Raw genomic sequence first — 10,913 nt, forward strand, 5'->3', positions numbered from 1 at the left:
GTGACGGGAGTGGGGGCCCCCACCCCACACCCCAATCCTGCCCCCGGGCTCCCCAGTGAGAGCCAGGCCTGCAGAGGCCGCCGAGGGGGAAGGGGCCTCATCTTGGCTCAGCCTCTAACTCACCCTGTGCTTCTGGAAAGTTCCCCTCTCCCCTGAGCCTCGGTTTCTTACTCTGGAAAATAAACAAGCAGAGAATGGCAACTCTGTTTTCCACAGAGCCGAAACCACAGCCAGGATCACGGGAGCCAAAAGCCACCAGGGATGGCTCCCAGGCCTGGGACTCAGGCCTCCCTTGGTCTGGGATTCCGGGTAGCACCCACCTGGGTCCAGGCCACACCCACCCCGTCTAGGCCACACCCACCCCACCCAGGCCACACCCACCCCATCCAGGCCACACCTACCCTGGTCCAGCACCTGGTATTTCTGCTGCCACACCTGTGGCCTGTGTTCCTAAAGGCTCCGGCCTGGAGCCTCAGTTTCCTCTTCTGTCAGCAAGGTTGGAGACGCCCCCCGGGAGGTGCTGGATGAGAACCAGCCATGTGGTGTGTGTGGTCCCGTGCCAGCCCCCACTTCCCCAGGATGCCCACAGAAGGCCAAGCTGCCGGCTGGTGCCCAGCAAGCCCGCCTCCCGGGGCACACATGGTGGGTGCCCCCACGCTGCGCCCAGCCCGTCCCCAGACCCACCTCTTCCCTGCCCTGGCTGCCACGTGAGGCTCAGTCCTGGGACGCCATCCACTGCCTCCTCCTCACCATGGACACCGTCCCTGGGTGGGGCGGAGCCTCAGGTGGAGCCCCAGCTGTGTCTCCACCACTAAATGGGGGTCACTGGGGAAGGTCCACCTTGGTGAGCTCCCGTCACCGTCCAGGAGCGACAAGGGCGAGAGCGCGCCCCGCGTGTGGCTGGAGCGACACTGCGCTCCTGTGCGGCTGGCTTCTCCGCACAGATGCGACATGTCACTCCATCGGGCGCTGGCCGAGCCAGCTGCCGGCCGGGCGGGGGGGTGGGCAGGGGCAGATCGGGTGAGCTATGAAAGAGGACCCTCCTGTCACCCCCTGCAGCCTGGCTGGGGAGGCCCGTGGGGGAGGGGCAGAGTCCAGATGGGGCTCAGCCCCACGCGGGGACGCGCGCCCTCGCCTTTGATATTCTAGCCTCGCTGCGGCCCTCCACATCCTTTCAGCCCAGCAGAAGGTTTGTGAGTGGTTTTCTTTTTTCTTTTTTTTTAAAGTCTTTCCCAAACCTCTCCCGATTACGTCCTTTCTGCTAGCATTAAAGCCATGGGAAGAAATTCATCAGACACTTTTTTTGTTTTCAAACAATAGGTACACACCGCCAACGCATCCGCGGGCAAACCTCCTCCTTGAGTTTCTGGAAAATTCACTTTCCATCTGGAGAATGGACCCACTGCTGGGCTTGGTTAAGTCGTTTCTGCTCTGGGCTATTTGCACACGCGCGGCCTGCCTGGAGTCAGTCATTTTTTGAAAGAAGGAAAAGCCCTCCAGAGTGAAGCTGCAGTGGCTTCCCAGCCCCGGGTAGCCGCAGCGCCCAGGGCTGCAGGCGAGGGGCGGCAGGCAGGCCTGACCCGCTGACCACCCGAGCCAGGCCTGGAGCCGGGCGGAGATCTCCCCACACCCCATTCCCGAGGGCTCCATAGTCTCTCCTGTGAAATGGAACTGCAGGCGACAACCAAGCTGGGGCCCCCGAAACGTGTCAAGGAACGGAGAAATGGAGCCACTGTTACAGCCGGGGAGCCCAGCACCACCTGGCACAGGTAGGACAAGTGGACCACGGCTACCAGGTGACTAATGGCTGCCATCCAGCTCTGCCTAACTCAGCCGCCCAGGGGCAAATACAGAACCTGCACTCAGGGAACACAATGATCGGCTGATTCCACGCTGGAAGAGAAAAGATGGAGACAGAAGGAACTACCGATCCAATGCTATTGAAGAAAAGATAGAGGAACGTGAAGATTGAGCACTGGGAGGATTCCAGGGGAATGGCAGGGACGAGGCTCTGGTGACCTGCAGGCAGCGTCAGGGCCCCATCACAGGGAGGCTGTCCCTTGGTGACGTCGACTCTGGCAGCTCCCTTTGAATCAGGCTGATGGACGTACGTCAGCATGATGGTGAATGACTTCCAAACAGAAAACAGACGTTGTGGGTCAGGATCGCTGGTGCCCCACACCTGTGATCCTTGCCACTCAGGAGGCTGAGATCCCAAGGTTGTGGTTTAAAACCAGCCTGAGTAGGAAAGTCCATCAGACTTATTTCCAAAGCCGGAAATGGAGCTGTGGCTCAAGTGGTAGAGTGCCAGCCCTGAGGGGAAAAACTAAGCAAGCGTGCGAGGCCCCAGTGCGTCACGCATAGAAACGGACATGGTGTTTCTCATGCTGGCCTTGGAGCACTGATTCTGGAGCAAACCAGCTCCGTGCCCCGGGACCCCCTCGCCCCCCGCGGGACACCTCTACTGGAGAAGATATCCTCACGTGACTGCAGCCCCAGAGGTGTCCTCGCGGAGGGAAAGATCACAGTTCAAGGCCAGCTAGCCTGAGCAAAAGCTAGCAAGCCTCCATCTCACAAACAAACCGGGAGAGGAGGGGGAGACCTTAGCCAGAGTCTGAGTGAGAGAGCAGCATGCTTGTTGTTTGGAAGCCGCTGGCGTTAGGACGAGTATCTGCAGCCGCAGGTGGCAGCTACAGGTACAGAGAAGACAAGAGATGGAAACTTCCAAACTGGACGTCAGCCATGAGCCCGCGGTGCAGGAAGCTCACGGAGCCCCAGCAGGCTGAGTGGGGGCGAGCCAGCACGAAGAAGGCACTGTGGAGGCGCCGACCCCGAGGCACACGGGGCCCCACTGCCCATGTGACGGAAGAAGTCTGTCCTTGCCCAGGGGCAGGGCTGAAACTGCTGTCTACATTCCTTATGTCTGTTCTCAGTCTTTGTCTGGTTATATAAATGGCTGAGAGGGAGATGATTGAGAGAAGCATGCTAAAACTTCCAGTCTGGGTGCAGTGTCTGCTGCCTGGAATCCCTGCTCTTAGGAGGCTGGTCTCGGAAGGATTGCAGTTTGAGGTCAGCCCAGGCAAAATGTTCTCGAGACACCATCTCAAACCAATAAAAATGTGAGCACAGGAGGGAAGTGTAAATTGGAGGATTGTGGTCTAGCTCGGACAAAAAGCAAGAGCCTGGGGCTGGGAAGGTGGCTCAGTGGTAGAGTGCTTGCCTTGCATGCATGAGGCCCTGGGGTCAATTCCTGAGCCCCTGGTAAGCAGAAAAAGCTGGAAGTGGCGCTGTGGCTCAAGTGGTAGAGGGCTATTCTTGAGCTGAAGAGCTGAGGGACAGTGCCCAGGCCCGGAGTTCAGGCTCCACAACCAAAAAAAAAGCCAAGAGCCTATTTTTTAAAAAATAATGAAAGTGGGCTGTGGGCATTGCTCAGGTGGTAGAGTACCTACCTAGCAAGCTTTAGGCCGTGTGTTCAAACCACCATACCACCCCAAAAAGATTCAGCCTGGCTCAGAGATGAATGAAAACTCATTTGAAGAATAACTATGAAAATAGCTCAGGTGCCCCACAATAGGCGAGTGGATCCAAGAAATGTGGTACCTGTGCACAGTGGAAGTTTACACAGACATTAGAAAGAATATGATGTCATTTACAGGGAAATGGATGGACCTGGAACAGATCACGTTAAGTGAGGCAAGCCAAGCTCAGAGAGACAAATGGTGCACACTTTCTCTCACATGCAGAAGCTAGATCTAGAATACACCGGGACATGATAGATGATACAGGACCCCAGACACCCGCACACAGTGAGGCCCCAGGAGGAGCACAAAGGCTCCGCGCCCATGTGCCTCTGATCAGGTATTTTTCCAAATGAACACCAGGAAATGGAAAGAAGAGAGATTTTTTTTTCTTGGTTGCTATTTTTGTTTTATTTTGTTTTTGTCTCTGGGAAGGTAAGGGGAGGCACAGAAACGGAGGGACAAAGAGTGAATAACTGCGGCCGTGATCCTCCCTGGACACGGTGTGGAAAATGAACCCTCCATCTCGTAGGTGGGGATGGGAGTGAAAAGCTGGGAGAGAGCGAGGGAAGGGCGACGCGGGCCAAAAGGAAATGTCCTCTTTTCCTGACTTACGTAACTGTCACCCCTCTGTGCCTCATCTTTACAATAACAATTAAAAAATTACAAAAAGAGGGAAATAAAGGGCTGGTTGTGAGGTTCAAGGGGCAAGCACCTGCCTAGCACGTGCAAGGCCCTGAGTTCAAATCCCAGTAGTTCCAAAAGCAAATGGTATAGAATCTGTGGAGGAGTGGACGGAACGCTGGGACAGAAGGAAGACGTAGACCTGATGTGGAAAGAATTCAGGAACACACTGTAGACAGCAAAGGGGGGGCATAAATCTGTGGGTCTGGGACAGGCAGCTTTACCAAGGGAAAGGAGACAGTCCTCTTCCTCACACCTGCAAAAAGAGAGCGAGCACTTCTAGGTAAGTCCAAGACCCAAATCGAGACCCAGAATCCCCACAGCTTCTGAAGGAAGCCTAGAAGAGCGGCAAGAAAGGATGGACTAAACCAGCACACAAAGCCCAAACCCCGCGACACACAACGCCACTGCAAACAGGGCGCCGCCGGTCCCCGAGACGTAGAAGATGATAGGCAGAGCCCTTGTAGAAAGAACGCCTAAGAATCAACAACAAAGGTGGAAAACAGGCAGAAGGGACAAAGAGTGGAAAGACCACAAGGAAGAGGCGGAGATGCCCCCCACCCCCTGGGAGGGGAGCTGGTCACCTCACGGTCTGCCCCGAGGGAAGTCGGGGTACTGAGTGTGGCAGACGTTGGTGACAGGCCTCGCTCACTGCCACCGCGTGTGCCCTCAGGCAGGAGGAGCAGGAAGGGCAGAGAGCTGAACACGCTCGTCACCCGATTTCCAGGGATCTGTGGAACCCCTCCACGGTGTCACATTGTCACCATGTCTGCAAAACAGGCTGGGAGCGGTCATTCTTCGTGAGACCGATGACCGCCCAGGCCAGGCCCTGGGCAGCGGGCAGGTGGGGGCCCGCGGCTCCTCTTCCGCCGGCCTGACCTCCCGGGTTCACGCATCTGCCGAGGCCGTGGGCCTTGCTCTGGGCCGGTCTCTGCGGCAGCTGCCGCCCCGGGGGAGCAGGCCCTTGGGTGTCAGGATGCCCCCACTCTCATGAGCACCACCTGCGGTGTTGCCTGGAGAAGGGGGGCGCGGGGGACCCCTCGGAGGAGCCCGCAACCGGGGTGTGGCGTCACAGGCTGTGGCGGAGGACAGGGGACCCCAGGTCTCCCAGACCTTGCTTCGACACCACAGCTCGAGGTCTGCACCCCGGCATCCGTCGCCCTCCTGGGGCTCCGTGGCCTGGTCTCCCCTGGCAGGTGGGCTCTCCTCTTCGGGTGCGGCTTCCTGTTTCCCGGCCAGAGGTGGAGCAGGTGACCAGCATCTATCATTCAGGCCCCTGATTGGTCAGCAGTGGTCTTGGGGGCACCCTCCCAGCCAATGAGGATTCTGAGATAAAGACCCGTCCTCTTTCCTGTTGGACATGTGGTACCACTGCTGTGGCCATCCCTTAACCCAAGGGGGGCATTGCTGAGCAGGGGTCGCAGGGCCCCCCAGGGCGCGAGAAGGCTCAGGGGAGACAGGACCCGTGCCCTGAGACCCCTGGGCAGGAAGACTTCCTGTTGTGGGGCCAAGACAGCCTGGCTGACCCCCGTTGTCTTGGGCCTCACGGTGGTGGCAAATGTCTCCTTAACACCCTGAGGCCAGAGGTCCAGGCGGGGTCGCTGACCGGCCCGGGTGACCGGCAGCGCCGGCCTGCTCCCTGGCGATGGGAGTGATTTATTGAAGCAGGCCCTCATGCCGAGTGCTGGACAATGGGTACAAAGCCGGCGTTTAGCATGTCTGAAGGGAGGCTCAATTTACTGTCTGGGCCAGATGGGATTTTTGTCCCCAAGTCACCCCACTAAAGAGCCCCACGGAAGATGGCCGCCCCACAAAGGAAGTCCGTTATAGAAGGTACCTGGTGGAGCTCTGCGGCCATCCAGCAAATAGGACAGAAAGGCCCGGCCGCCCTGGCCCAGCCCTGCCACAGCTCAGCCCCGGAGGATGGGGGGGGCGGGTGGCCCAGCCCTGCCACAGCTCAGCCCCGGAGGATGGGGGGGGGTGGCCCAGCCCTGCCACAGCTCAGCCCCGGAGGATGGGGGGGTGGCCCAGCCCTGCCACAGCTCAGCCCCGGAGGAGCGGGGGCGGGTGGCCCAGCCCTGCCACAGCTCAGCCCCGGAGGATGGGGGGGGTGGCCCAGCCCTGCCACAGCTCAGTCCCGGAGGATGGGGGGGTGGCCCAGCCCTGCCACAGCTCAGCCCCGGAGGATGGGGGGGGGACGGGTGGCCCAGCCCTGCCACAGCTCAGCCCCGGAGGAGCGGGGGGGGGCGGGTGGCCCAGCTCTGCCACAGCTCAGCCCCGGGGGGGCCAGGGAGCGGGAGACGGAGGGAGGATGCTAACACACTCGTGGAAGTGCACATCTGATGGACCTGCAGAATGGGTCCCCTGCGGTACAAGCCGGCAGCGAGGTTGGGGAATCAAAGAAGGCGGCGGTGGGCGTGGCGGCTGGGGACAGGGCCTCGTGGTCATTCTGCCTTTCGCAGGCAAGAAACAAACAGTATTTACTAACTGTGTGCATGGCAGCCCGGCCCAGCCGCCCAGCCTGCAGGATTTATGAGCGGGAATAAATGTATTAGAGGGAGAAAGGAAACAGCTGGGACCAGCTGGGACAGTCTGTTGACAGGCGGATGGGAGAGTCTGGCCGGGTTGGGGTGGCGGGCCGAGGGTTTAGAGATGGATTGGGCTGGGCAGGAGGCTTGAGAGCCTCCCAGGGGGTCCCTGACAATCCAAATCTGAGACCCCCTGATTGATGTCACCCTGGGACCCCAGCCTTGTCCAGGGAAAGCGGGAAATGCAGAACCACACAGACACCCAGCTTGCCTGGTGAGGACACTGCTGGCAGGTGATATTTGTGAGCCAGCTGGGCCAGACTGAAGATGGGGCGCCCTCTCTGAACCCCGACAGCGGCAGCCGTCCGCCTCATCTGTGACTCTGCATGCTTCACCCAGCCTGGCTTGCAAGGTGCCCTCTTCTCCTAGCTCAGCCGGGCACGGCAGAGCCCAGAGCCAAACTCTCTACTAAATCAGGATTTCAAGCCGGGCACCGGTGGCTCACGCCTGTCATCTACTCAGGAGGCTGAGATCGGAGGATCACAGCCAGCCTGGGCAGGAAAGTCTGTGAGACTCTATCTCCCATAAACCACCAGAAAACCAGAAGTGACGCTGTGGCTTAAGTGGTAGAGCGCTAACCTAGAGCTGAAGAGCTCAGGGACAGCACCAGGCCCAGAGTTCAAGCCCCATGACAGACAAAAAAACCCAAAAAAGTCAGTATTTCAAAACTTCTCCCTTCCTAACTTCTCCAGGCTCAGGTATTTCTCTGGAGAATTCTAGCAAAGGTTCACAGAAGAGTTAACCCAGAATTCTACACCATGTCCGGCAGAAGATAGACAAGGAAGCATGCCTTCTCCTTCAGTTTAGCAAAACTGCGTCTCCGTCCCAGGCACTGGGCACTGGGCACCGGCCGCCTGGGGCCAGCAGGGAGAGGACGGAGACGCCCTGACAGAGGGACACCGTCCCAAACACCACGGCTGTGGCGATGGAATGGAGAAGACACAAGACAGACACTAGACCATCGCCAGAGGGGCCTGGCCCTGGTGCAGGGCTGGCTGTGCTCCATGCCAGGGGCCCTGGGGCCCACACCTGTCATCCCAGCCACTCAGGAGGCTGAGATCCCAGGATCGAAGTTTGACGCCAGCCTGGCAGGAAAGTCCATGTGACTCACTATTCCCAATTAACCAGCAGGAAGCTGGACATGGAGCTGTGGCTTGAGTGGTAGAGCCTTGAACGAAAAGGCTAAGGGGGAGCATGAAGTCCTGAGTTCAAGTCCAGGCCCAACACACACACACACACACACACACACACACACATCACTGGGCACTATCTAGCGCAGTAACAGGGTAAAAGAAAAGCTCCTGCAACCCCACCCATTAATTCAGAAAGGACAGCAGGCAGAACTCAGATGAACATGATCAAAACCACCACCCTGAACCTGATACAGGGCACCTATGCAAACCCTGGAGCTGTTGGGCACAGTGGCACACGCTGTGGCACACAGCACGGGAGCCTGAGACAGGAACAGGGTGAGTTTGAGACCAGCCTGGGCAGAAATCAAGATTCCCACCTCAGAAATGACCAGGGCAAACAAGTGCTAGAAGCATGGCTCATGCAGGAAAGCTCCAGCCCAAGTTCAACCTTTTTCTAGTATTTTCTAATTGCTGCCAGGTATGGCAGCCACGGCCCAGCCTCCCACGTGATAGGAGCTGGGGGGGACCGAGGCTGGGCCTGAGCCTATGAGCTCCGGGGATGGGCACCCCAGAACACAGGGTCCTGGTGGACGCCGCAGAGGAGGGGCGCGTGGGAAGGCCGGCCAGGCCAGCCCTAGCCTGAGCTTTGGTGGCGCTCAGCAGGTGGGTCACGGATGCGTGTTCTACCGCAGGGCCTCCCAGGGCCCAGGGCTGCCCCATGGCATGTCTGCAGCCCTGGGGGAGGCCCTGCGCAGGGACTCGCCCACTGACTGATGGTCACGAACAAACAAAACCTAAGAGTTCACATCTCCCTCGCTGTGTGACCTTGGGCAACTTACTGAACATCTCTGAGCCTCCATTTCGCTGGCCAACAGCACCCCGTGAACTGGATTGGGGGGAGCGATGGGTATCTAGCCCTCCGTCGTGGGTGGTTCCTGGCCGGGGCCATGTCGGAGTCTGGCTTTGCAGAGCAGCTGCGGGGCACTGTTTCCCGCAGAGCCTCTGGCAGCCTGTGAGAGCCCAGCACACGAAATGTATTTGGCCACACACGAAATGTATTTGGCCACACACTGCAAAAAAGGGTTTTACGAGAAAAAGAGAGAGAGGGGAACAAAATGTCTTCCTGAGAACGGCTTCTGCCAGGTGCGGCAGCTCACGCCTGCCGTCCTGGCTCCTGCGGCCTGAGAGGGGGAGAAGCGTGGTTCAAGGCCCACTCCGGCCGGAAAGTCTGCAAGACATCCTCTCAAAGCTGACCAGAAAAGTCTGCAAGACGCCCTCTCAAAGCTGACCAGAAAAGTCTGCAAGACGCCCTCTCAAAGCTAGCCAGCAAAAAAAGGGGGCTAGTGTGTGGCGCAAGTGGTCAAAGCGTCTCCCCGCAAGCTCAAAGCCTGCAGCACTGCTTAAAAAATTAAAATAGAATGCAATGATAGATAGAGAATGGCTTATTTCAGGCCAGGCGTGGTGACTGATGCCTGTAATCCCAGCACACAGAGACTGAGACAGGAAGATCGTGTCTGGTGGAGGCTGGTCTAAGGTACAACAACAACAACAAAATAAGGCCAGGTACTGTGGCTAGACCACAGGCAGGGGGGAGGGGGGAGGGGGGTCCTGAGTGAAGACCTTACTTGAAAGATAACTTTAAAAATAATGAACTAAATAATTGAAAAATAGAATATTTTAGCACAGGTTGAGCCGTGCTGGCCCAGAAATCCATACACATTTGCCATTACTGCTGTTTTATTCTATGCATGAGGGAGAAGGAGGGAGGAAGGGAGGAAAGGAGGGAGGGAGGGAGGAAGGAGGGAAGGGAATACAGGCCAGGGCTGTTCCTTTAAGAGCCGTAGCTGGTGCCAGTTCAGATGCCCACACGCACCACCAGGCTGGGCTGGAAGGCAGGCAGCCCTGCCCGGGCCGGGCCGGCCTAGCTTGTGGTCACAATGCCAACACGTTTCCTCTTGGAACTCTTCATTATCTTCCAATCCAGTTCCAGTTGTGAATGTCACAGGTTCAGCTCCACCTCACTCACACCAGGAGTAGCGGGACCTGAAGGGGGCGGCTGGGGGTTGCAGGCTGTAGGGTTGCAGGCTGTGCGGTTGTAGGCTGTAGGAGTTGCAGGCTGTAAGGTTGCAGGCTGTAGGGTTGCAGGCTGTGCGGTTGTAGGCTGTAGGGTTGCAGGCTGTGGGGTTGCAGGCTGTAGGGTTGCAGGCTGTAGGGTTTCAGGCTGTAGGGTTGCAGGTTGTGGGGTTGCAGGCTGTAGGGGTTGCAGGCTGTAGGGGTGCAGGCTGTAGGAGTTGCAGGCTGTAGGGTTGCAGACTGTAGGGTTGCAGGCTGTAGGGGTTGCAGGCTGTAAGGTTGTAGGCTGTAGGGTTGCAGGCTGTAGGGTTGCAGGCTGTAGGGGTTGTAGGCTGTAAGGTAGTAGGCTGTAGGGTTGCAGGCTGTAGGGTTGTAGGCTGCAGGGATGCAAGCTGTAGGAGTTGCAGGCTGTAGGGTTGCAGGCTGTAGGTTTGCAGGCTGTAGAGGAGTTGTAGGCTGTAGGGTTGCAGGCTGTAGGGTTGCAGGCTGTAGGAGTTGCAGGCTGTATGGTTGCAGGCTGTAGGGTTGTAGGCTGTAGGGTTGCAGGCTGTAGGGTTGCAGGCTGTATGGTTGCAGGCTGTAGGGGTTGTAGGCTGTAGGGTTGCAGGCTGTGGGGTTGCAGACTGTAGGGTTGCAGGCTGTGGGGGTGCAGGCTGTAGGGGTGCAGGCTGTAGGGTTGCAGACTGTAGGGTTGCAGGCTGTGGGGTTGCAGGCTGTAGGAGTTTCAGGCTGTAAAGGTTGCAGGCTGTAGGGTTGCAGGCTGTAGGGGTTGCAGGCTGTAGGTTCGCAGGCTGTAAAGGTTGCAGGCTGTAGTGTTGCAGGCTGTAAAGGTTGCAGGCTGTAGGGTTGCAGGCTGTAGTGGTTGCAGGCTTAGGGTTGCAGGCTGTAGGGTTGCAGGCTGTAGGGTTGCAGGCTGT

General features: G+C 58.2%; 1 protein-coding gene across 1 annotated transcript in view; it reads right to left on the reverse strand.

Annotated features, from left to right (window-relative positions):
* Positions 1–9,945: 9,945 nt before the first annotated feature.
* Positions 9,946–10,913, reverse strand: part of LOC105989066 (keratin-associated protein 16-1-like) — a 12,916-nt gene continuing 11,948 nt past the window's right edge. The window contains exon 2 of the mRNA XM_013020875.1: positions 9,946–10,865. Within this exon, the coding sequence (XP_012876329.1) occupies positions 9,946–10,865 (920 nt within the window). The remainder of the gene's footprint in view (positions 10,866–10,913) is intronic.

This window comes from Dipodomys ordii, unplaced genomic scaffold (genome assembly GCF_000151885.1).
Source record: "Dipodomys ordii isolate 6190 unplaced genomic scaffold, Dord_2.0 Scaffold54, whole genome shotgun sequence".
Taxonomy (NCBI): Eukaryota; Metazoa; Chordata; class Mammalia; order Rodentia; family Heteromyidae; genus Dipodomys; species Dipodomys ordii.